This window comes from Lipotes vexillifer, unplaced genomic scaffold, assembly GCF_000442215.2.
Source record: "Lipotes vexillifer unplaced genomic scaffold, Lipotes_vexillifer_v1.1 scaffold230, whole genome shotgun sequence".
NCBI lineage: Eukaryota > Metazoa > Chordata > Mammalia > Artiodactyla > Lipotidae > Lipotes > Lipotes vexillifer.
Window position 1 is genome coordinate 6,561,431 of NW_006775143.1, and position 27,325 is coordinate 6,588,755.

General features: G+C 41.3%; 1 protein-coding gene across 1 annotated transcript in view; it reads left to right on the forward strand.

Annotated features, from left to right (window-relative positions):
* The window catches only part of SUSD1 (sushi domain containing 1), a 135,065-nt gene that overhangs the window by 22,615 nt on the left and 85,125 nt on the right, over window positions 1–27,325 (forward strand). The window contains exons 4-8 of the mRNA XM_007449808.1: window positions 1,414–1,566; window positions 2,552–2,731; window positions 15,649–15,828; window positions 25,460–25,557; window positions 26,176–26,362. Coding sequence (XP_007449870.1) covers window positions 1,414–1,566; window positions 2,552–2,731; window positions 15,649–15,828; window positions 25,460–25,557; window positions 26,176–26,362 — 798 coding nt within the window. The remainder of the gene's footprint in view (window positions 1–1,413; window positions 1,567–2,551; window positions 2,732–15,648; window positions 15,829–25,459; window positions 25,558–26,175; window positions 26,363–27,325) is intronic.

The following is a 27,325-nucleotide window of genomic DNA, read 5'->3' on the forward strand; positions in this document are numbered from 1 at the left end:
GAGGAAGCTACCAGCCATCTTCTCAGGCTGGGTCCAGAGCAGGCACCGTATCACTTCTGCCGAGTTCTATTGGCTAAAGCAAGTCTCAAGACGAGCTCAAGGGGAGGGGAAATGGTTTGCATTCTTGATGGGAGAAGCATGCAAGAAAGGAAGGAGAGGAATTGTTGACAGCTATCTCTGGAGCTGATCTCCCACAGAGTTCCCAGAGTTTGCTGCACTAAAGATGTACGTTGATCAGAACTGGTAACTTGGGTCTCCTCCAGCAACTGAATCAATTACTGGTTCCCAGACAACAATCAGGAAGCGATGAGGTGTTCCTTGGTCCAAAACCAAAAAACAAACAAACCAATATAAAGAATGTAGTGAATTTTAATAAAATCACACTAAACAATTTAAAAGGATTCTGAGATTATATTCTTCCTTTTGGGAAGGTTGTTAAAATATTCTTTTTTAAAATGAAATCATAGTGCTAGTTTAAGAAAAAAAAAGTTTTTACTGGCAAAATAGAATATTGGCCACCTTATATCAGTCCTTCCAAAATGACTGCTCTTTGAAATCCCAGAGTCTGGGAACAACCAGGCTTTCTTCAGTCACGATGCCCCCCTGTCCTCTGCCCCCCCGATGGTTCTTGCAAATGTCCTGGAAAAAGTCCCCTTTTACTTAAGGTACTTTTCTTTCTCTAAATGAAATTGTTGTGTGTGTGTGTGTGTGTGGCTCTGATGGAGTTTCCAAAGTTTTAAATTTTGTTCACTAAGCCAGCTCTGGGGGGAAAAGACTGCTAACTGGCAGAGAGATTTCTTTTCCAGCCTCTGAATTATTGTGTGGTTTTTACTCCGGGACCTGCTACCACCGGCAATCTTCAGTCAAGGGGAAAAGTCGGCTAAGGAGCATGTCTTGTCCTTCTTGAAGCCTGTTTTAAGCCCTTCTAATCTTGGTAAAATTAGCGAGACCCTTCTGAGTTATCTTCTCTACTTCTTGCTGCATCGTCCTATGCTCATGAGCTGGAAAGCATTTTTCACTCTGGTCTAAATTGTTTTGTATCAGGAGTTCTGCTTCAGATATTTTAGTACGAGGTTGAGGCTATCCTTATTTTATAGTAATTGAGGTTTTTTAGCATACTTTTTTGGGTTCATTTTGTTGGGTTATTTGTTTTGTTGATACTTGTTGGTTTTTATAAATTTTCAGAACACACTGACAAAGATATTTATTGAGCACCTCTTAGTGCCTATGGTGTGAAGGATACAGGAGAAAAACTCTGAAGGAGTAAAATAAAATTCATGATACAATTACAAACAAATGCATTCACTTATAAGTGTAGATTGGGAATGTGAGAAGTGGCTGTCACAATGTCCCCCCACCTTTTTTCTTTTTTCTGTTTTTCTGTCCCTTCTTATATTTGGGATGGGTCTCAAGACATAGATGAGTGTGAGGTTTCCGGCCGGTGCAGGCATGGAGGACGGTGTGTGAACACTCGTGGGAGCTTTGAATGCTACTGTATGGATGGATACTTGCCAAAGGGTGGGCCTGAGCCTTTCCATCCAACCAGAGATGCCACGTCGTGCACAGGTGGGTTTCTGCCAAAGAATGCAGCATCCGAAGGTGAGAGTCTGTTGGTGGTGACTTTCTCCTGCTCTGAGCCTAAGTCTGTGGGTCTGTGTTGGGGATGTGTGTTGGATCTGTTCCTTTGTAACCTATGAAGTAAAATAACAGTCAAGATAGAAGGGGCTATATTAAAAAAGCTAAAATTAGTATGCTTCGGGGATTTTGAGTAGTTAATAGATATCCAGATATTAACCATTATGTTAGATAGTAAACAGAGCTGATCTGGTAAGAGCCACCATCTCAAAAGTGACCAGGGGGCTTCCCTGGTGGCGCAGTGGTTGAGAATCTGCCTGCTAATGCAGGGAACACGGGTTCAAGCCCTGGTCTGGGAAGATCCCACATGCCACGGAGCAACTGGGCCCGTGAGCCACAACTACTGAGCCTGCGCGTCTGGAGCCTGTGCTCCGCAACAAGAGAGGCCGCGAGAGCGAGAGGCCCGCGCACCGCGATGAAGAGTGGCCCCCGCTTGCCACAACTAGAGAAAGCCCTCGCACAGAAACGAAGACCTAACACAGCCATAAATAAATAAATAAAGCAAACTGTCAACAAGTAAAAATAAACACAATTATAAAAAAAAAAAAAAAAAAAAAAGTGACCAGGGAAGTTATAAAAGCCTATATATCTTAAGGTATTGTGCAATTCAGATGTTTTACTTTGCTGGGCTAGGCTTCTCCTCCTTAGTTAGTATCAATTAGTGAGGGTTGATTGCCAAATCCTTTCAGTTTTGTGCATGTATAGATGCTATTACCTGTGGAAGGCCAGAAGAATGAATAGAGACACTCACTGGAAACATGCCCAGAAGTCATGTGGAAATGAACCAGCCTATTTAAAATATGGCTCGGGTGTGTATAGGTGAGGGGAGAGGGCATGAGGTAGAGGTGGAGAGAGATTATGAATTTTGAAAATTCACATTCATATAGTAATGAGTTTGACGTTAATTTGTTTCCAGAAATAGACTGTGGCACCCCTCCTGAGGTCCCAGATGGCTATATCATAGGAAATTATACCTCTAGGCTTGGCAGCCAGGTTCGTTATGCTTGCAAAGAAGGATTCTTCAGTGGCCCAGAAGATACAGTTTCAAGCTGCACAGCCTTGGGCACATGGGAATCCCCAAAATTAAATTGCCAAGGTGAGTTTTCCAAAGGTCCAGCTTCCCAGCTCATACCATCTTGAGATTGTTTTCATATTTCTCTCTAAATCTCTCTTTGGGGTACTGAATGAATTAAATAAATCCAATAAATTCCTATTGTTTCTAATAGGTTTTCAGTTGATTCTCTTGATATTTATAGGAATAATATTTTATCATCTGCAAATAATGATAATTCCATGTTTTGTTTTTCTATGTTTATAAAAGTTATATTTTTCTCTTGACTGACCACTTAGCTTGTGTTTTCAGAACAAAAATTTAAGTAGTAGTATTGACTCTGAATATTCTTTTCTTATTCCTGACTTTCATGGGAGTGTTTCATTATTCATTCATGATCTTGGCTTTTTGATGTTACATACATCTATTTATATTCTTATGTACACTGAGAGAGTGCTGTGAGCCAAGTGCTGTTCTAAGCATATATATATTTTATATATATATACATATAGAGAGAGAGAGGGGGGGGGAGGGAGAGAGAGAGAGAGACTCACTCAATTACAATATCCCTATGAGTGTGTGCTATTATTATCACATTTTACAGATGGGAAAACTGAGGCATGTAGAAGTTAAGTAATTTGTTTGAGGTTATCCAACTAGTAATAGAGCTGAAATTTGAACTTAGAATTCTAGTTTCTGAGATTGTGTGCTTAATCACTCTGGTATACTGCTTCCATTTTTGTGATGATGTTGGCTTTTGGTTTGTTTCTACATTTGGCTTTCTCTCTCTTCATCAGTTCACCAGTTTTTGACTATATGTACATAATATTGAGGAAGACTTCATCTATTCCCATTTTATTGGGATTTTAAAAAAAATCAGAAATGAGTTATTTTATCATGTCTTTTAGGCATGTATTAAGGTGATCATATATATTTTTTCTCCTTTTAACCAGTTATATGCTGGCTTATATTTCCTGATCAATACTAGTTGCTGGAATGGATTCTTCTGGGTTTTTGGTGTTTTTTTTCTTTTAATCGGAATTATATTTGCTAAATTTTACTTAGAAGTCTTGCATTGATATTCATAAGTGAGATTGGTCTATTTTCCTTTTCTAGGCCATCTTTGTTGGTTTGGGTATTAATGTTATTCTAAATTTTGAGGAAAGAATGTGAAAACATTTCCTTCTTTCTCTATTCTCTGGAATACTATAAATAGGATTTTTAAAGATTTCACCTAGAAAACCATCTGGATGTGGCACTTAGGGAGAGGCAGTCCTTGGGGTAGTTAAAAAAATTAATACTTACTGGTCCTGTTTAAGTTTCCTATTCTTGTTGATATCCATTTTGGTAATTTACATATTCTAAGAAAAATCATCTATTTCAAGTTTATTTTCAAATTTATTTGTAGAGGGAAGTGTAAGGCACTCACGTTTTTGATTTTCTGTAGTTATTTTATAATAGTGAAATATTGGAAACAATTTCAAATGTCTGTCAATAAGGAAATTGGTTAGATAGATCATAGCATGTACATAAAGTGGATATTTTGTCGCCAATAAAAATTATGTTGGGAGGAATCTTTATTGACATAGGCAAGTATTAACAGTATACTACTGAGTTACAAACTATGAATAACATGGTCTTAACTTTGAAAAACGTACATGTAAATGTAAATGAAAATGTTTCATATGTACATGTATGTTTATGAAAAAGTTTAGAAAGCTATCAAAACATTAACCATGGTATTTTCTACTGGGAGGGATCCTGGATGATTTTTTTTTTTTTTTTATAAATTTAGTTATTTGTTTTTTACTTTTGGCTGCATTGGGCCTTCGTTGCTGTGCGTGGGCTTTCTCTAGTTGCAGCGTGCGGTGGCTTCTCTTGTTGCGGAGCACAGGCTCTAGGCGCTCAGGCTTCAGTAGTTGTGACACGCGGGCTCAGCAGCTGTAGCTCGAGGGCTCTAGAGCGCAGAGTCAGTAGTTGTGGCACACGGGCCCAGTTGCTCTGCGGCATGTGGGAATCTTCCCAGACCAGGGCTCGAACCCGTGTCCCCTGCATTGGCAGGCGGATTCTTAACCACTGCGCCACCAGGGAAGTCCTGGATGATTTTTATATTTTATATACTTTCTGTATTGAAGGAATTTTTTTTAATGTATTAGAAAAAGTAACAAAGTTGTTTCCATTTTGGAAAAAAGAAAAAATAAAAGTTTTCAGTGAATTTATTGTGTAGCTAAGCAACCTCAGTGATGCACTTGGCTAAGTTAATCCTTTTGATATTGATTTGCAATTCAGGCTCTAAACACATTCTGATAATTATCCTGCGGGTTAAGAAATTCTAAACGTACAATTGAGTTCTAACATTATCTTTCCATGGATCAATTAAAATACAGAACTTAGATTAAAATGTGCCATAATGCATATCAAAGAACCCCCTAGAGATTTATATAAGAAACTCCATATAAGACAATTTGTATTACTTTGAAAATCAGTAGTCATCCGGATTATTGTACTGAGAATGTAGAAAGTTAGAGGAGAGGGCTTGTTCCATTTCCCAAAGAACTGTCATTTAGCAGGTCTTCACTTCTTTTTTCCCTCCTGTAATAACTGTTCCCTTTGCCTGCTGACACCCTCCCCCCTCTTCCTCCCCCATTTCACCATATGGCCACCGGCTTCTCCTGGCTGTGCCTGCTTCTCTCTAAACACACCCCTCTTATTTATCCCTCATTCTTCTTTGGGGCTCCAGAATCTGGGCTATGTGCCAGCCGGCACTGTATTTTTAGCTCAACGTTATGAAGCCACAGGAATTGGGAATTCCACTAAAAACACTAGCAAACTGTGAACTTGGATGCTGAGGAGCAGGTTCTTTTGAAAGGAGCAGCCGTGCGTTCCAGGCGGCAGCGTGTGTGTCCGATAATGGACTTCCCCATCAGAGAAGACACAGCTGGTGTCTCCTGTTGTTTGCCTTTTCCCAATTACCGTGTCCCTGGAGGCTCTGCTGCTGCCTTGGGGGTGGGGGGTGGGGCATTGTGACACAAGTTCTGCACCTGAGCAGGCCTCAGAAGTGGATGTTGGAAGTGAGGATGAAATCTTCCAAAATGGGTAGGAATTTGTGGAAACATCCATCACACATTTCCATCCGCTCTCTGGAAAAGGCACAATCTCTAGCTTGCATTTCCTATTATTTTGCTATTATTATTTCTTAAACATTTTTCTGCTGAACATTTTAATTTCCTAATTTATTTATTTTTGGCTGTGTTGGGTCCTCGTTGCTGCGCGTGGGCTTTCTCTTGTTGCGGAGCGCAGGCTCTAGGTGCGCGGGCTTCAGTAGTTGTGGCACACAGGCTCAGTAGTTGTGGCTCGTGGGCTTTAGAGCACAGCCTCAGTAGTTGTGGCACATGGGCTTAGCTGCTCGGCAGGATCTTCCCGGACCAGGGATCGAACCTGTGTCCCCTGCATTGGCAGGATTCTTAACTACTGCGCCACCAGGAAAGTCCCTTATTATTATTATTTTTTTGATTTTCAAAGAAGGTGCCAGTTGTAAGTGACAGCTTAAAGAATTTGAGTTTTTATAATTCAACCAAGCCAGGAGCAAGGTGAGGGAATCACTTTAACTGTGTTATCATTAGCAACAAATCCAGAGTCCAGCATACTTGATAGATCCTGTGACTAGGTAAGTCTGGAGTCTGGGAGCAGAGTAAAGACAGGTACACCACGAACTATCCTATAAGGGTGAACTCCTAAGTATCATGTGAGAAGAATGGGTAAAGACTAAGAGAGTTCAGGTGAGGAGATTGGGTGGTTCATGGAAGGGGTGGCATTTGTGTTCTTCGCTTTGGTAGTTTACCTCCCATGGAAGGGTCCAGTGATGAGTGGTTTGCAGTGTAGGCAGACCAGTTGAGGGTTCCGGGACTATCTGTCTTCCAGATTTTCTTCCCATCCTTTTTGGGGCCTTATCTTCCTTTCGGGCTGGGAATTCTCTCCAGCAATGTGTCTGGTACTGAATAGTCCCTTTAAGAATTCGCTTCCAAGCTGACTACTTCTTAAAACCTTTCTAGAAACAGTGAAATGACCACTGCACTTAGAATAAAATCCAAACTCCTAACCATGGATTTTGAAGCCAACAGGAGTTTGTCCTTTTTGGCTTTTATACAGGTTGCATCTCCCATCATTCTCTCCCAACCAGTATGTCAATCTCTTATCAGCTTCAGGGCCTTTTCTCTCTACTTGAAATAATTGCCAACCTGTTTTAAAAATTGTTATTGTGGTAAAATACACATAATATAAAGTTTACCATTTTAACCATGTTTAAGCGTACAATTCCACGGTATTAAGTGCATTCACAATGTTGTGCAATTAACACTGCTGTCCATTTCCAGAACATTTTCATCATCTCAAAGCAGAAACTCTGTACCCATTAAACAAGAACTCCCCATTCCCTCCTCCCTCTAGCCCCTGGTAACCTCTGTTCTACTTTCTGTCTCTGTGAATTTGTATGATAGGTACCTCATATATGTGGACTTATACAATACTTGTCTTTTTTATATCTGGCTTATTTGACTGAGCATAATATTTTCAAGGTTCATCCATGTTATAGCATGTATCAGAACTTCATTCCTTTTTTTTCTTTCAGTTTTATTGAGATATAATTGACACACAGCACTGTATAAGTTTAAGGTGTGCAGCATAATGATTTGACTCACATACATCGTGAAATGATTATCACAATGAGTTTAGTGAGCATTCATCATCTCATATAGATACAACATTAAAGAAATAAAAAAGTGATATTCTTTTCCTTGTGATGAGAACTCTTAGGAATTACTCTCAACAATATTCATATGTCATGTTGTACATTTCATCCCTACTACTCATTTATCTTATGAGTGGGAGTTTGTACCTTTTGAAGGATATCATTCCTTTTTCAGGCTGAATAATTTTCTACTGTATGTGTACACCACGTTTTATTTATTCATTCATCTGTTGAGGGAGGCTACCTGCTTTCTGTACAGGAAGCTCCTTCTCATCTTTCAAGTTTCAGCTGAAATGTCATCTCTGACATTCTCTTGCTTAGTACCCAACACGTAAGTATATTATTTATCATTATTTTCATAGTTTTTATCAGTCTGCCCTACTGGGCTGTAAATCTGGGAGCTCAGTGACCATGTAGTCTTCTTCAGTATCATCTCTTCAGCACCTGGCACAGTGCCTGGCATACCTAAGGCCTGTAGGAGCACCGTGAATCACCCCCAAAAGGTGGCCCAGATGATGGCAGGCATAGTGGAATTGGCTTCCAGACTGCATCCCAGCTTGTCCTGTGGCTGAGCCTTGCTGAAACCCTGGCACATGGGCTTCAGTAGTTGTGGCTCGTGGGCTTTAGAGCGCAGGCTCAGTAGTTGTGGCACACGGGCTTAGTTGCTCCACAGCATGTGGGATCTTCCCAGACCAGGGATCGAACCCGTGTCTCCTGCATTGGCAGGCAGATTCTTAACCACTGTGCCCCCAGGAAAGTCCTGTTTATTGGTCTTTGATTCAAATGTTCTATTTACAGCTAGAACATTAAAATGAAGAGTTTTAATGTTATTTTTTTTTTAAAAAAGAAAGATTCCTATGCAGCTCAAAGCATCAAAAACCATTTCACCTCTATGAATGGAAGATCTTTTTAAGAGACATGCTGATAAACCCGTGTTTTTTTTCTTCCAGCACTCACGCTTTTACCTACCCTATCACCTCCTCTGCAGTTTCTGAAGTGTTCAGATTCTAGCTGTTTCCATATTAGACACTATTTGTTGACAGTAGTGTGTTAATGTGAAATGGAAAATTTTCTTTTTCCTCCAAATGATCTATGAATACGATCTGAAGGAAATGTATTATTAGTTGAGGTTAAAGTTCATGGGAAAATTTAGAATAAAAAATCCATCAAAAAGTAATTTTTTTCTTTCTACTGTCTTAAGGGCAAGTACACTTTTTGTTACTAAAGGGCTTAGTTACAGCCGTTAATAAGCTATCGACACTTTTGAGAATGTGCTTCAGGGAATGCTATAACCCTCCCATTTCCTTTTGATGATTGTGATAACATTGTCTAAATTCAAGTAGCCACATATTGTGATGTTAGATTCCAACGCCCAACATCAGTGATGTATGTAATTTAATGCCCAAGTGATCCTGGGATTGAGGGTCTAACTAAATTTGGCCAAACTCAGAACATGCCATAAAGTGCATGAAACTTTGTCATAAGGTTACGCTTTCAGCCTTATTCCTTAGGCCATATTTATTACATATAAACTTCACCAAAATTAATGTTCCTAATGATATTAATAACTCACATGACTGCAGGGGATATTCTAAGGATATAGAATATAGACACAGCCCACAAAGAGCTTACTGTTAAGAGGGGAAGAGAACATTTTTATAAATGAAGAAAGTATAGGTATAAATGCTGAATTATCCGATCTAGAACATGAATGTAGTGTAGACTCTGGTATTCATCTGCCTAGACTGTTTGGGCCCTTACCACCTACCGTGTTGCACTAAATTCCAGGTGTTACATAAACCTTCTGATCTGATCCTGAGGCACAATAGAGACTTCTTCCTATTATTGTTGGGTAAAGATGAACACTGGCTTTAACGTGATTTTCTTCCATTTTCGTACTTGTATCTGCCCTTTTACTGGAGTTTTTCATCTAGTAGTTTATTTTTCTGGGAAGATCTTTTTTTTTCCCCCCCCTTTGGTCAACATCAGTAAGTGGAATAGGTCAATCATTTATTCCCCCAGCATTTGGCAAAATGTCGGCCTCAATTTATAGACATTATTGGTCATTATTTTTTCTTTCTCAGCTTGGTATTTTTTGGTCTCTAAAACAGTCTTAGATGAAGGCTTATTTTACTCTGTTATTTCTGTCATCAGTCACATTATTGTGCTGATATGTGTAATAAACAGCAGTCATTGGTGGTGCAGTCAGTTGTTGATTAGATGCCATAAATTGCCTTTACCTTTCATCAAACAGATTTCCTTCTGGAATATTTTCTTGGGTAGAATTTTAAAGCTAGCAGTGAGGATAAACATTTTTACCTTCAAGATATGAAACAGAGTTACAATATCAATGCCGTCCTTGAAACTGGCACAACACATTTCCCCCCAGGGAGACAGACCTATTTTGAAGTTGATTATTTGAATAAAATCACAGATAATAGGATACTAAGGAAAAATTCCCGGCCATGTTCATAATTAGTTGACTGTATTCCTGATGCAGATCCAAACGTTGTTAATAATGTAATTAGCCAGAGAGATGTGTGGTTTAATGAACACCCCTATGCATATGCAATATAAAATTTGTGATGCTTATTTTTGTTTTCTTTCCTTTGGATGTTAACTGTTTTTAAGTGGCTTCTTTCCTTGCAGTAGTGATATTTTTATTACCTATTGCAGTATCTGTTGGATTGATTTTTGAATATGTCTTAATAGGGATCACCTGCTTTCTTGGGTACCATTTGGTCTGAGTAGAAGTGGCAGTGGCTGCCATCTCTCTTAAGCATGGTGGGAATATTTGTGATGGGCTTATGTTCCATGCAAGACCTGGGCCAGACCCCCATGTCATAGGGTTAAACATCATTACCAAGAAGGCTTCAGGGCAGATACAGTGGCAGAGGAATTCCATTTCCAGCAGCTCTCTTCTCTGGGAAAGTTCTTGGAGACAAGATTGGGACAGAGGGAGTTGTCATAGAGCCCTTCCAGACTGATTTAAATGCTTTTTCATGCAAACTTTTCTTCTGAGATTTTAGCTAAACTATAAGGTCAGTCCCAGTCAGAGCCTAGAGTGGACCCCTTCAGTGTGAAGCTGCGCAGATATAAAGGACCTGGACTTTGGGGTCACAAAAACCATGGTTTGAATACTGGCTCTGCCTTTTTTTTTTTTTTTTTTTGGCTGCATTGGGTCTTCGTTGCTGCACACAGGCTTTCTCTAGTTGTGGCGAGCAGGGTCTACTCTTCGTTGCGGTGCGCAGGCTTCTCACTGTGGTGGCTTGTTTGTTGTAGAGCATGGGCTCTAGGTGTGCAGGCTTCAGTAGTTGTGGCACGTGGGTTCAGTAGTTGTGGCTTTCAGGCTCTAGAGCACAGGCTCAGTAGTTGTGGCAGACGGGCTTATTTGCTCTGCGGCATGTGGGATCTTCCTGCACCAGCGCTCAAACCTGTGTCCCCTGCATTGCCAGGCAGATTCCTAACCACTGTGCAACGAGGGAAGTTCTGTGGCTCTGTCTTTTAGTAGTGGTGTAATTTTTGAATGTGACAGACTCTTAGGACCTCCATTTTTGTATCTATAAACTACATGAGGAAAAACCCATCTACCTTGCAGTAGGGTTTTCTGTGAGAAATAAATAAGATAGTGTATATCTAATAGAGTACCTTGTGTTTAGTAGGATTTTGATGCATGCTATTATGATTAAAATTATTGCAGATTAAACAGCTTTCCCAGAATTCACTGGTACAAGACTGATACGTATTAGTTTTTGTGGGTCTTTTTCTCAGCTTTCATCTACTTGGTGTCTGGTAGCTATGTTACCTCTTTTGGATACAAAATATAGAGGTAATGTGTTCCTGTCTTGTTATATATACTTACAATTTACTGATGTGTGTTTCCTTCCTCAGGGGTTGTGATCATATCGAAGTAACATATATTGCATCTTGAACAATGATAAAGTAGTAGCAAGCTACCAGTGAACAACTATTTATTATTTACTGTGTAAAAACTACTATCGTAAATAGGCATTGTGGGGAAGCAAGGGATTATAAGATAAAGATTCTGCCCTTTAGGAACTGTCCATATATTTGGGAAGACATAGTCATTAAAACAAACCCACAAAATCCTCAAGGAGGAAATAAAGGTCAAATGAATAGGATAGATAAATATTTTGATTCTACTTCTCTCACTCTCACATCCAGTCTATCACCAAGAACCTTGTTCTGCTTCCAGGATGCATCTCGAATCCATCCTCTTCTTTCCGTCTCCGCCATCACCTCTCAAGTGCATCCAAGACCTCATCTCTCTTTCTGTTGGGCTACTGCTGTAGACACTAACCAACCTCTCCTTTTACTCCTGTTCTCCCATCCCTTATCTACCCAACAGTCAAAATGGTCTTTTAAAAATTCTAAGTCAGATTATTTCATTCCCTTGCTTAAAATCCTCCAATGGCATTCCACTGCTTTTAAATAAAACCCAGGCTCTTTCCTAAGGCTTACAAGGCCCTCTGTGACCTGGCTGTGCTCTTCTCTGCACCTTCATCTCATGCCACTCTCCCTCTTACTAACTGTGCTCCAGCCAACAGGTTGCATTTCCCTTTCTGGAGCATATCAAGAGCTTTCTCGCCTCAGGGTCTTTGCATTGGCTATGTCATTTGATTGAAACGTTCTTCCTCTGGTCCTGGACATGACTGGTTCATTCTCATCCTTCAGGTCCTAACTCTGATGTTACCTCCTCAGAGAGCTCAAACCATTCCTGACCACTCTATTTAAAAAGTCTTTCCTATCCTATCACGTTATCTTTCCTCCTACATAACATTTACTACAATCTGCAATTACCATGTTGATTTATTTTTTTGTCTAATTATTCTCCTCCTAAGTTCTGCGAGGGCAGTGATATTTTCCATTTTGTTCTCTGCTATAGTGACCAGCATAGTGTCTGGCATGTACTAGGTGCTCAGTAAATATATGAATAAATGAACAAATGAACACAGGACACGAAAGTTCAGAGGAAGAAGGGATCCCTCTATTAGTCATGGAGCAGATTCATCACTGGGAAGGATTTTGCTAGGTCTGAGGGAGACAGAGTGTACCTCAAGGAGAGAGAAAGGATGAGCAAGGTAGAAGCGGGTAGAAAGGGGGCATATACTGTAGGTTTTCAGAGATGGAGCTGCTCTTGAGAGGCAGTGGGTGTAGGAGAAGGAATCTGAAGGATGTGGATTCTGCTCCTAGCCATCACATGACTATCTATGTGACTTTGGATGTTTTATTTAACCATGTTGAGCCATTTTACCTGTAAAATGGGGGAAATAATCTCTACCATGGAGGGTTACTCTAAGAAGTAATGATATATACTTGGGGCCCTATTGGGATGCATATGATGCTAAATGGTAGCTATTCATACCAATATTTAATTTGGTTTCTCAGCTGTGGGTGTGCATAGAAATCAAATTTGCAGCTTTGTAGAAATGTGGATGCCAAGAACCCAACTTAGTACTACTCATTCAGAAGAGTTATCTCTGGGTGAGGGTGGGGATGTGTGTGTGAGACTCCAGCATGGGTGATTTGTTCAAAAGCTCCCCAGGTGATTCAGCTTGTATAGCTATTGTTTAGAACCATGTGTTTAATCCAAGCCATGCCGGAATCCTCTCTAAATATCTCCTGCCAAGGGACTGTCCAACTCGAATAGCTCTGTGATGGGAACTCACAGAGTTGGGTCCAGATTGCCTACCACTGGACATCTACCTGAGTCCCTAGAGAACAGGCTATTGATTTCTTATCTACCCCCAAGTTCATATTAATTTTAAAAAATCTTGGGACTTCCCTGGTGGTGCAGTGGTTAAGAATCCTCCTGCCAATGCAGAGGACACGGGTTCGATCCCTGGTCCCTGAAGATCCCACATGCCGGAGAGCAACTAAGCCCGTTCGCCACAACTACCGAGCCTGTGCTCTAGAGCCTGCTCACCACAACTAGAGAAAGCCTGCGTGCAGCAACGAAGACCCAACACAGCCAAAAAAAATCTTGTCGTCCCAGCTAAAGCCACCATGCCTTCCATTATTCTTGGTGATGTCCAATATAGGAGCCAATTTATTTATCTTCTGTACTCTTATTCCTTTAGTATCTATGCTTCTCCCCTAATCCGACTATCTGTCACCAGGTTCCCTCCCATATCTCTCCAATATGCTGTTTAGAATTCCAGCTTCAAGGTCCATAGACCTGCATAAACCTATACCCTCAATCTGTTCACTGATGATCCGTCTAATTTCCTGCTGTAACTGAACCCTGGCTTAAACTAGGTGTTTTTGATGTCAACAATCACTGGACAGTCTTAGGAAACATTAACTACCTGTTCGGTTGGTTGCTCATGTACACACAAATATACTCATGTCTTGGAATGTTTGGGGCCAGTAAACATGTCTAAAGGTTTGATGTTGGGAAAACATTCTGAGGGCCAAGGGGTCTTGTCTTGTGTCTGGCCAACATGTATGAGAAGGGAACAAATTCCTATGAGCAAACATGGGACTTGAGAGATAGATAGGGTTGGAGGATTTATTTAATGACCACCCCATTCTGGTCCCATAACTGCTCAGGATTTGCATCTGCACTGACCAGAGCCTAACTCTTTTTTGAAAAATCTCAGAGCCAAGTGACTGGTCAGGTGGGTTGAGCTGTTACATTGAGAGTCTTATGATAACTCCAATGACAACAGATGAAACCCTGCTCCAAGAGGCCTCCCTCAGGGAAGAAACTCTGGGGTTCTAGAACAGACCAAACATCCACAAGGGGTTGGAGAAGAGTACAATTACAGTAAATCCACCAATTCTGTATCAGAAGCTCATTTAAGAGAAGCCACATATTTCTAATGCCATGAATGGTTAATGGGGAGTTGGGAACAGATCATAACATTTTCTCTGTTTTTGTATGCTTTATCTCCACAAATGGACTCATGTTTTAAAAGTCTGGATATCAAGAGTGCTTAATTTTCTTGGCTTTCTGCAGATGGGGGAGAAAACTCAAAATCAGAATGAAGGCCAAAAGTTATGTATTTTTCTTTCTGGATTTAGGTATAAGTGGATTACATTTGCAACTATTATGACTACTTTACTTTATATTTTATATTTATTATGTTTCCTTGAATAAAATTGTGTCTATGAGCTCCCCACTGCTGTATGGGAAATTTAGCATGTTTTATTTCTTCTCTTCACTTCGCTGCTCAGATTTCATTGAAATAGTTTGGAACTTAAATTTCAAATTATTAGTTTTTTCACATTGTTCAGCCTTTAGTTCTAGAATCCTTTACTGCTAGTTCTAGCCAGCTCTACAGTCACACTTAAATGATTATGGAGACTTACCTGTACATCCTGCTGGTTTCATTGCTCACTAGTGTTTCTTCTAAAGCCCTGGCCTTCTCCTTTCTTAGGGCATTTATTCTGATTCTTTTTTTTTTATTGTTGGTCTGAGGTTATTTTTAAATATTTTTCCAGAAAAGATACATGTATAGATTTTTTAAAAATTCTAAATATCTGAAAATGACTCTTTTCTTCTTCTATGAAGTAGAGATTGGCTGGGTCTAAAATGGTAATGTCATAATCCTTGTCCTTCAGATTGTTTTCTATAAATATTCCAGTGTCTTCTGGTAGTCAGAGTTGCAGAGAAGAAATTTCATGTCAATTTTATAATTCCAGGTTTGTCTCCCTCTATGCAACTGATTTATTTTTCTTTGAGAGGTACATATATATTGAATGCTTAAACTATAAGTACTTTCCCCATTAATTTGCTTTAAAAAGTTCAGAGATTTTGTATATATTTCATTTACTCTTCAGTTAGCAAAACAAAAACAAACAAAAAACTACATTTGCATTATTGTCTACTCAGGAGTTAATGATCTGAAGATACATACTAAAAGGTACCAGAAAATCTTAATATGTAAAATAACCCTGAGACAGATTACTTCATTGACCAAGGAATTCTCTATAGTATAAATAATCTCATGATTGGAATATTTTCTATACATGCATGTTTATAAATTGTATTAAACTCAGAGATCTCTATTTTCCTTCCTTCTGAACAATCTTATTTTAAATACCCGCAACTGGATTATTTGACGGGGTTAGTGTTTTCTCTTCTCCCATATGACTGGACTCTATCATTACTAAATATTTATTTCTAAAAGGCGAATTATGGGGTAGAAGTCATGGGTCATAACAAGTGCTGTGCTACATCCCATTGCAGAGATCAACTGTGGCCGCCCCCCGGAAGTGCAGCATGCGGTCCTGGTGGGGAATCACAGCTCCAGCCTGGGCGGTATGGCTCACTATGTCTGTCAAGAGGGCTTTGAGAGCCCTGGAGGAAAGATCACTTCTGTTTGCACAGAGAAAGGGATCTGGAGAACAAGTACTTTGTCATGCACAGGTATAGACTCCATTCTGTGGGCCTCCTGTCTCGTGGAAGCAAACAGCAGAACCTAAAACCTTCGCTTGCTTACGCTGTGTACTGCCCTGGCGGTGCCATTTCCCTGGGCAGGTACCTGGCTTTAGGTTTGTCAGCTAAACCCTGAAGATTTAGAGGGTGGATTGGGAAAATAAGTTGGATAGGAAATATTATGCATCTAATCTTTTGAAACCCACCTTAAATCACAGTGATTCCTCTCTCTTCTGCTTGGTTGCCTGAGATATTTTTCGCCATGAGCCATTTTCTCAGGGGGGAATACTTAAAAGTCCTAATTAAGCCCATGTTGACAGCTTTTCAGAGAGAAGGTGGTGTAATGTATATCGAGGTTTTTAATGTTTATTTTTAATCGTGGTAAAATATGAACAACGTAAAATCTACCATCTTAACGATTTTTTCAGTGTTAAGTAGATTCACGTTGCGCAACCAATCTCCGGAACTTTTTCATGTTGAAAAACTGAAACTCTATTCGGGTTAAACAGTAACTCCCTACTTCCCCCTTCCCACAGCTTCTGGTACCACCATTCTGCTTTCTGTTTCTATGAGTTTGACTAATTGACCTCATGTAAGCAGAATCAGGTAGTATTTATCCTTCTGTGACTGGTTTATTTCACTTAACATAATGTACTACAGGTTCATTCATGTTGCTGCCAATGGTGGGATTTCCTTCTTTTTTCTGGCTGAATAATATTTTGTAGTATATATATAAACATTATGCTTATCAATTCGTCCATTGATGGGCAGTTGTGTTGCTTCCGCCTTTTGATTATTGTGAATAATGCTGCTGTGAGCATGGGTATACAAATATCTCTTTGAGACCTTGCTTTCAGTTCTTTTGGATATATACCCCCAAATGAAATTACCGGTGAAAAGGAGTTTTGAGACTTCAGTTCACATTCTAGCAGTGGCATGTGTTAGCTGTGTGTCATTAGGTAAGGCATTATTCTCTCGGAGCCTCAGTTTCCTCATCTATAAAAGGGAGAAAATAAGACCTGCTTTTCCTACCTCAAATAATTGTTGAGAGGGAATCAAATGAGATAATCTATGGGGAGCATTTTGAAGTTTAAACCACTGTGCACATGTTAGGTCTTTTACTGAAATTATTAACCTTGCTTGAAGAGGATCTTCTCATGAGTCAGAAGTGTAGACTTCCACATGCTTTATTTCACACCTGGGCCTCCAAGAAATAAGATGGGAAAAGGCAATGATTCTTAGGTTTGTGGTGGTTGGCCGTGGGTGTGACAAATGGTTGTCACCTGGTCTTGAATGGCTCTGGCAATTTATTTCAAGCTGTTCACTTGCTTGGCTCTGAAGAGTGAAATCTCTAGGTCGCTTTGGTCTAGGTCTCTGGCTCGATTTTGTAGCAGAATTATGGAAGAATGTCTTGGGTGTTGCCAATCGAAGTTTTCCATAGGAAAGTCTAACCAGAGCAAATACGACATGCAGACTGCTGGTGATTATTTGTCCGTAGACGAATGGTTCGTGACCATTTTGGGGTTAGGAATTTGATGAAATCTATCAATTTGTTCAGTAGATGTTTATTTAGCATACACTATTTAGCATACACTATGTGTGAGGTACTTTGCTGGACACCACCTTCTTGGAATTTACAGGGCAATAGGGTAAATAGACTTTTCTCCAAAGAAATGCACATACGGATATAATATTTTACAAAATCATGGACCTCTGAAGGCCTTGGGTAAAGCATCCCTGGAGTAGATGAAGAACTTAGGTCTGCTGCTGAGGCCCTGCCTGTGCCATGCATTTCCCACATTCAGTTATCTCCACCACAACTGCAGCAGGCTGTAGGCTAGAGATTGCAATCATAGTAACAAGGAAGGGCAGACACGGATGAGAACCCAGAGATCGAGTTCGGCATTTTCTTAGGTCCCACTGACTTGCCGAACTTGCACAGAGAAGCAAGGGCAAACCTGTAACTAACGCCAAGGACTCCAGAGTTCCAGTCTTCATACTTGGGGACATTGAGAAGAGCTAATGCCGTTTTGAACCAGACTGATAGTCATTCCAAACTATGATTGCACCTCCAGCAGCACCTCTAAGAGTTATTTGGAGGAAGTGAGGCAGCTGCCTCGTGGGTTGCTGAATTCAACATCTGGGGAGGTGGTCTTGGCCCAGAGCTACCTATGGAGTCACTTGATCAGAGAGCTGGGCCTAGCTTCTGGACCCTCAGCCATTTGCTTCATTGTTCAAGCTGCTGTGCTTCCACCATTCAGAATTCAGTGGGGGTACCAGGATTAGTCACTCCATGAAAAACCAGTGGATCTGCATGGGGCATAGTAAGCTATTAATTAGCTGATGCTTGTAGAGCACTTTGAAGAACAAACATGTTATGTAACTGCTAATTATAATTACCAACCTCAGCCTGCCACCGTTCACAAAGTCTGTGGCTCCAGCTGCAGCTGTTTCCATGGGTTTATGCAAGCTTTGATTTAAGGAGAGAAAAGGCTTTCTCCCTGAGGGCTGTGATCTTTCTGTGAGGAGGCCTCTATGCCCTCAATCAAGATTGGCAGCTAAATTCAATTTCCGCAGATAAAGGGGGCAATTTACATGCTGATTAATTCATGGCACAGTGCACATGATTGCTGGGTAGGTAGGTACGAGAGGCTTCTGGAACTGTAGTGAGAGATGCTGATTACCGTGGCTCTTCCTCAGCTGCCCTCCCTTCCTTCTTTTTCCTGTTTTTCACCTATTTCTTCACACCTCCCCTTCTGTCCCAAATCTCTCTGTGTATTTTGTATTTACCTCCTTCAATGTTCACTTTTGGGTTTTTTCCCCATCTTCTTTTACACCCCTGTCCTTTGTTTTCATTCTGTTTACCCATCGTTTTATACATGAGTGTTTCATTCTAAATTGGGTAGAATAATTTATCTTCACTTTACGTGAGTTGTTGTTAGTTAAAAATATTTTTGGAGTCCCTATTTCTTTGGATTAATAGGACAGATCTGTGTGTATGTGTATACACACACACACACACACACACACACACACATATATTTAATTTTATTGAAGTATACTTGATTTACAATGTTGTATTAATTTCTGCTGTACAGCAAAGTGATTCAGTTAGATCTGTATATGTTTTTAATGGAGTGTGAACTCCGGCAGGGTGGTGGGACTTTTTTTTTTTTTTTTTAAGTCCAGTTTAGACTGGAAACTCCAGAGAGCTGAGAATTAGGCAATTACTTTAGTGTCTGGAAAAACCCCAGGTGGAAGCTTGATGTTCAGTGAGTCGGTTTACCTCAAGATCAAAGGGACTGATTCATTCTTGATAAGACTGTCCCTGGCTTTCATTCTGCACAGGTCATTTGGCTTTTTATGTTTAGAATCTGAGTTAATAATGATGAAGTTGACGCTCACTCACTCCAGGCTCTCTAAAGAGCAACATCTCTATGGAAACACAGACTGGCTGCTGGGATCCTTTCTGGGCCCCTCACCCGACTCAGGGACCAATGCCAAATGCCTCCAGGCCTCCTGTTAGCTCCTGCCCTTCTGTTTTGTGGTTGATCCTCCTCTTCAGCCCAGTGAGTGCTCACTTGCAGCTGGACATATTTCAGATAGAAGAGAAAGGTCAGCTGGAATAAATGGGCACATTTATGCAAATAGCCACATGGCTGGGATTTGTTTGAATATGTGCATAATGTATAGACCGTCAAGCATTATAGCTACCATTGATCGTGCACCAACTTAAACACCCACGGCTCTGCTAGGAGCCTTGATGCTTGATTTCATTTTGTCCTCAGAAAAACCCTATGAAGTATTGATGTTTTCATTTCATAGATGAGTAATCTGAGACTCATAAAAGTTACGCAACTTTCACAGGGTCTTTCAATGACTAGTAAATGGCAGAGACAGGATTTGAACTCAGGCCTTTAGACCTGGAAAGCCCACGATCTGTCTCCTGCCACTTTCCTAAGCTTGAATTATTTGTAGACCACCCTGACAATGTTTGCCAGAATAAAAGTATTTTTTAATTTAACAAGTTTCTTAAAACAACTTATGTTTAAAACTTAAATTTTTAATTTAAATTTATTGATTAAGGACACAGTAATATATGTGATATCATGAGTTTGATGCACACCTGGGTTTTTTCAAATATACACAAAAATCAATACAAAGCAAACATATAAAAATGTATTCATGTGCCACCAAACACTCATCCTAAAGTGAATAACGCATTTTAGGAAAGCACTACTTTAAGCCATGCTATTTCTACCTATTTTATGTGACCCTAATGACTTAGAAAGAAGAAAGGAAGCATAGCAAAACTCTTATAGCCAAACATGCATTTATTCAAAGTTGTCACCTTGGGAAGCCATACCCTCATTTCAGTGATGCTGCTATTATCAAAATGTGTTGGTTTTGTAATCTGTTTGGGCATTGCCTTTGAAGGTAGTTTATGAGTCATATTAGAAGACTGGTCATATCACTTTTGAAATCAGATACTAGAAATGACATTGAGCTTGACGTTCTGTTAAGGTCTCTTGAATTTATTCTGTAGGACCTTTTACTGTTTTCAAAAGTAGAGAAAATGGATATAAAATTGGAAACCAAGAGAGTGCACTAGACTAGGCCCTGCCCACAATGGGACTTCTGAGAGAGTAGTCGGTGCTCACTGTCTCTGTCCCCTCCCACCCTGTTCTCTTCTGAGCTTCCTGAAGGAGAATCAGGCGTCCAACACCCCACTTCACTGTTGCTCTCGCTCAAGGTCACTAATGACCACCTGTCAAATTCATGGTCTAGTGTCAGTCCTCCTTCCTCTTAACCTTTCCACAACATTTAGCATTGTTGATTATCTATCCACACATTTATCCATCTATTCAACCAGTCAACCAAATGATAAATATTTTAAAAATATCTATGCCCAACCAACTGTATTAGTTTCTGGGGATGGAGAGATAGATAGATCTTGTCTTCGCTGTCATAGAGCTTACATTCAGGAGAGATAGACATTAAATAACTAATTACAAAATTATTTAGTTACAAACATGATGAGTACCACAGAGAAATACTGCATAGAATACTAAAATACATAACTTTATATATGTACATTTATACACACACACACACACGCACGCACCCATGCACCACATGCAGAATCTAAAGCAAAGCAAAGGTACTTTATAACCCACAGAGGCTTTGGTTCCCAAAGTCCAATGCAGAGTTCAGTTGGATGCTGTGGGGGCCTACTTTGTTTAGGCCAGAGGAGCCTAAACGTCCTACAACTGGACAAGGCAGAGACCTGCTCTGCCTGCCTCTGTCCAAAGTCAGACCTCAGATCTGATCATGGCACTACGTGCCCTCCTCCACTGGGGAAGAAAGAGCCATATGAGAGCCCCCAGTGCTTATGTTCTGCTCCAGGCCCTTCTTGGGTGGGAGCGAGGAGGTCGGGGGGACTGGTGGGAAGGAAGAGAGATAACGTTCGAGGAAGCAGACACTCCTTCAGATCTTCTCTTTCCTTGACTCTCGAGGCATCACACTCTCCCAGCCAACCTCCCACCTGCTTTTGCATTCCTCTTTCTCCTCTAGTTTCCCCTTTGGTTTCCATGTGTCCCAGTGCCCTGCTATCATGCCACCTGCTCTCCATGTCCTACCTGGGCATGTCACCTGCACCCAGGGCTTCAACCACCATCTACCCACTGATGACCTTCAAGACTGTTTTTTTCACCCAGGTAGATAAACTCAGACTTAGCATGTTCTAAACACAATTCGTTCGTCTCTTTCTCACAAACCCAGTCTGCTTCCTCCTATATTTCTTATGAGTACAGTAGAAGGCAATCTATTCAGACTCTCAGGCTCAGAGACTGGCAGTCAGCCTAGACTCCTTATCTCTTGCCTCCTATTGCTTTCCTTGAGAACTGCTCATGGTTTTAAATCCGGTGCCCTGATTTCATCTTTTCACCTTTTTGCTGAATAGCTACTTAAGTGCAAAGGCTCTGGGCTTTGGAGTCTGGCAGGTCTAGTTTTGAATCCTGACTTCACTGCTTACTAGCTGTGTGACTTTTGGCAGGTTACTTAACTTCTCTAAGCCTTAGGCCTGTAAAATGGACATTATAATGTCAAATTCATGGTGTTATTTTGACGATTAGATGAATGATACATTTAGAGTACCGTACATGCTATCTGGTCCATAGTAACAACTCAATAAACGTTCACTCATTATTGATTTTATGATTGCCTCCTATGACTGCTGGGAAAATGTGATCAAATCTATAAAGACCTATGTATCAGTGTTTGATGTATTGTAATCACTGAGTAAAGGGTATCACATTTTTTCCTTGTGACCTCCAGTGTCTCCTTCAAAATACACCAGAGTTATCTTTCTAAAAAAAGAAGTCCCCATCATCTTCCTGCTTTTAGCTCTCCAAGGCTCATCGGAGTAAGTCTGCGCTTAGTCTAGCGAGCAGGTCTTCCCAAGTCTGATCCCTTCCTCTCTCTGCAACCTCGCTTCCCCTCTTTCCTCCTCCCCAGCACGTTACACGTCTCTGTCACCACTCTGAATCTGCCACACCCTTTACACTTGCAGGCATTGGACCTACTGTTCAGTCTTCTGTCTTCCTCACTCTTCAGCCATTCAGCCCTGAAGGTCATGCCCCCCACGAAGCCGGCTTCCCCAGGTCTTCCAGTGAGAGTTGGTGGCTTCTTTCTCTATACCCTGTGGTACTTGTGTGCAACTTTATCCTGATATTTATCAAGTTGTAATTTTTCTGCTTATATGTTTGCTCCCTCCATTAGAAGCCATGTTCCTGAGGGAAGGACTTCTGTTCTGATCATCGTCACAGCCCAGTGCCTGGCATAGGAGGATGCTTGGCATTCGATAATCGTTCAGTTAAGGGTCAGTGGCGAATAAAGTGCCCTGGAGTCAGTTCCAAAGGGAACTGAAATGTTTTCAGTTTTCAGTACTATTAGAATTCGGGCTTAGCCTCCCAAGTCATCTCTTTTAAAGGGGCAGCATGGATATGGAGGTTTAATAGCTGACACATTTATAACGAAGTCTTTCCAGCTGATTCGTAGACACCTGGAGGGAAGAGCAGCCGGATTTTGTTATACTACTCCTTGGGATGAAATATCTGACATCCCTCTAATCAGATCTGGGTCCCTCTGTGCAGAGAGCATGGCACAGCCTGGAGGCAGATAGCATTTTTGAGACGTTATTTGCAGTTGTCATAGTGAATGAGCAAAAAGGAAGAACAAGAAAGGAAACTTTCATGTTTCCTTCCTAATCTCTGCTTGGGTGGCAAAGAGGTGCCGAGTGGGAAGGAAATGTGCTTTACTGGCAACTCAGAGAGAAGGTGAGGGGTGGGATGTTTCCTTTTCCTTCTGGACCAGGGGGTGAGTATCAGAGGGATGTGGGAATGAGCAGAGGAGTCTAGAACTCTAGGGCTTTGAAGGTCAGTGGAGAGAGAAAGGGCCAGGAATATTTGGGGCTTGTTCAAGCTGATAAAAGACTGGTGCCAACATTATCATTATGCTACCCAAGGAGGTGAATGGATAGGTCTTTGCATCTATCAGGATACCCATGTCTACAACTGGAGTATTTCTTTGATTTCAAATTATCTGTGCTCCAGGGAGAAACATTGATGTAGAGACCCAGGGGTGCTTTAGACAGCCATAGGTGATCCTCTCCAGAAGTTTGCCTGTTTTCCTCTCTCTGCCTCCATTTATTCCCACTTATAGTCAGCTGACCTGGGCTTACCCAAGACCAGGTAATGTGTGACATAGAATCTCGGCAATGCTGCTGAAGGGATGATTTAGTAAAGATATAAACTCTTCCATTGGCAAAGAGAGAAGTAGACTAGGGTCTGTCTAAAGATAGTATTGGTTCTGAGTAGAGGAGAAATTAGTCAACCCTACAGGTGACTGAGGTGCAGGCTCCCTTTCCCACTTGGAGGCTGAGAAGAGATTTACTAGAAGGGAAGGATGGGAGCTGAGATGAAGAGAGGCATCTTCTGGGGCAGAGACTTATCTTTCTCACCCTTCTTGATGGGAGTCTTACCTTGGGTTTCCCAGAAAGCAGGGCCTGAGGCAGAGGGCTTATATTTTTTTCACAATAGGGAGTGCTATCCCAGGAAGCAGGAGTGAGGGCTAAGGTGAGTAGAGCAGGGAAGGAAGCAGAGCCAGTGTAAGGACACCTTGTTGCAGCGGTCTTCACCGAGTGCAAGTATTGCTCCATCAGTGCGACAGCGCCCTGAGAGGTCTTTGTAGGTCTGCCCTTCAAGGGGAAGAAAGACTTATCTAGTACCTCCTGTCCCCCAGGAGGTGTTAATTCCCCCCCACTTCCAGGTTGCATGTGCTAGGGTGTGCAGCAGGGAAGCCCCAGCATGGGAGACAAGACACGGTCATGGTGTCAAAGCCCATGCAGGGCTGGAACAAGGAACAGGAGAAGCTGAGAGGTTCTAGAACATCCACAAGGGATGTCTGATTCAATGGGGAAGCTTGAATTTGGGCTGAGGAACATTCCTGTGTGGTGAGGTGATGATTCCCTTCTCCAGAGGTGATGGTTTGGTAACTTCTGCCCGCAGGGAATTTTATTCCTTTTGATGTTGGTGTAAGTGAAATTTTTTTTTTTTAATTTCCTTTTTGGATTGTTCCTTGCTAGTGGACAGAAATGCAATTGATTTTTTGTACATTGACCTTGTATCCTGCAACCTGGCTGAACTCCTTTCTTAGCCTTGTGTGTGTGTGTGTGTGTGTGTGTGTGTGTGTGTGTGTGTGAATTCCTTAGGATTCTTTATAGACAAGAGTATGTCAACTGTGAGTAAAAATAGTTTTACTTATCTGCAGGGAATTTATTAAATGGATACAAAGCTAGATCCTTGCCCCCTTCCCATCTGGACAACCTCCTAGGTGGTTTACTAGGTTCATTGGAAACTGTGTTACCTCAGGAACCGAGCCCCTAATACTGTTTCCCACATTGCCAAATATATTACATGAAATACACACAGAATATATTAAAAAAGCAGAACAACTTGAAGAAATTAGTGGCTTCCGAGTAAGTCAGGATTAAATAGCTTCAGTTAAAGGAGCCCTGGAAGTATCCAGGGACCTTGCAGAGAATTTATTTAGCTTACCCCAATGGGTTACTCCTGAGGAATGGTCCCATGTGATGATGCGTGTCATTTCCCTCTTGGGAACAGCAGTGACCTGGAAATAACGCTCCATCGGCTGGGTGGGATGAGGAAGCCGGAAGCTGATCTTACCTGTGCAGCTGCAGGGAAGATTCAGGGCTCAACTCTGGGCCGCTTTCTATCCCACAGGAGTGGAACACCAGTGGCATCCAGTGGCCTGTCAGACCAATCACAGGTTGGAATTCTCACCCATACTTAAGCAGGAATCTTTCCTTTTCCTCCAAATCAGGTAATGGGCCAAGCTCACTCATGGTGAAGTTAAATTGGGTGATGGCCTGGGGTAGCTTGAATTGCTGATTCGGTTTCTGAATCAGAGCATGAATGGTGATCATCAGAGAGACCAGCTGGGCAGATAAACTAAGTCATGCCCTCTAATGTGGTGGCCATTAGGGTTTTTCCCAAGCCCATCAATGCATTTTGTGAGTGGACTCTCTCTTTTTCTATTTTAGAAATAATTATAGAAATTAATGACGTGTCAGTGTTTAATAACACTTGTGTGAGGTGGCAAATAAACCCAGGAAGAATAAACTCCAAGATCGTATATGTGGTAAGTAAAGTGAGCTCCTTTTTCCTGCTAGGGCAGAAATGGTTACCATGGGAATAAGAGTAGGAGGGACTTGCTTCCGGAAGTGCTTCTCAATCTAATAGCTTTCCAATCCCATAGTCCTTTAAAAAAGTGAACAGAATTTTAAAGATATCTGGATTATTTTATTTTACATTTTGAGTTTAGTCTATTTGTCATCCTCCATATATGTGTGTGGGATGTATTTATATTTGGCATCATCATTATCGCTTGTTTGCAAGCTCTTGTATTTCACTCCCCCAGAACAAGCCTAGAAGCATCTGCTGCCTCAGTGACAGTTTACAGTGAGCGGGTCTCAGGTTGTGTTGCCTCCATTGATTGCTGGTCATTTGAGTGCAGGATAGCACTCCCTGGAGATACTCCTCATTTTATGTCACTTCTCAGCATTTATGAATTACTGGGCTGATCAGATTTCATCATCAGATACCTGATAGCAGAGGTTTGCCCTATTTATCTCCCCTGGGGTGAGCAGTGCAGTATTAAAGGGAGTAGTAAGGGAGTAGGTTCCAGCACCACAAAAATCTCTCTTGTTTGTTTTAACTGAAGTCCTGGTGGGTTCTCTTGTCTTTTCCCCTCACAAAGATATACATAAAAGGACAACAGTTGGACCCTATGGAAACAGTTCATGAGGAGACAGTTAATTTGACCACAGACAACAGGACCCCAGAAGTGTGCCTAGATCTGTACCAGGGCACCAACTATACCATGCACATTTCTATTGCCTCTCCCAGACGCTCTGTGCCAGCCATCATTGGGTTCCAGACAACTGGTAGGTGGAGGTGAAGTCTCATTTCCTCCTAGAAAATGCTAAGCACAGGATGTGGGAAAATGTGCTTCAGAATCTACTGGTCAGGAGAGTTCACGGTTGCTTTCTGAGATTTGTAGCCGGGGGATTAATCGCTCTAGGGCTCAGAACCAGAGCGGGTCTGGTAGGAGAGATTCCTATCCTATTGATGCCAGGCTGAATGGTCACTGATGTATTGATTCTCAGCTGCGTCCTCTGGTTGACGTGGAAGGTAATGAGGCATTTAAAAGAGGAGAGCAGTAGGTGATGATGCAGTCCATTTCAGTTATCCAAGGCAATAGAGGGTAGCCACATGGCTTATCTTTGGTAGGAAACTCAAAAGTCATTCACTCTTGCCTATGGGAAAGGTGGAGCCAGGGAGGCTGACCCAGGAGCTGTGCTCCAGGATGGGAACTGACCCTAGGACTGATTGGGGGTGGGGAACTGAGCTGAGAGTGGGCAGGTGGAGAGGGGGAGGCAGCCCTAGGATGCAGGAGGGTAGATGTGGGGTGAAAAGAGGCGTGGACAAGAAGGAGCTTCAAGAAGTCATAACAAACCCCAAGGCACATAGTTATCACATGGATTTTTATATCATCACGACAATTACAGTAAGTTTTTCTTTTTTTCCATAATTCTGGTTGTGGGGTGGGTGTCAGGACTAATTAAACTCCTAATAAGCAAACCTTGAAAAGCCATGGGTGTCATTTATTATTTTGGATGAGTTGAGGTAGTTTTCAACTAGCTGTTTGATGTCCTAATTAAGAAAACTCAAGCTTTAGGTGTTGCTGCCACTAGGAACTGGGAAGTAACATGGATGTTGCAGAAATAACTGAAGTCTGCCAGTCTTAACAATATCAAGCCAGCTATGAAATTATACAAAGTAGGTCTCAGGGTACTTGTATATAAATAAAACAAAATGATTTATTTCTAAGTAAATACTAGGTAGGG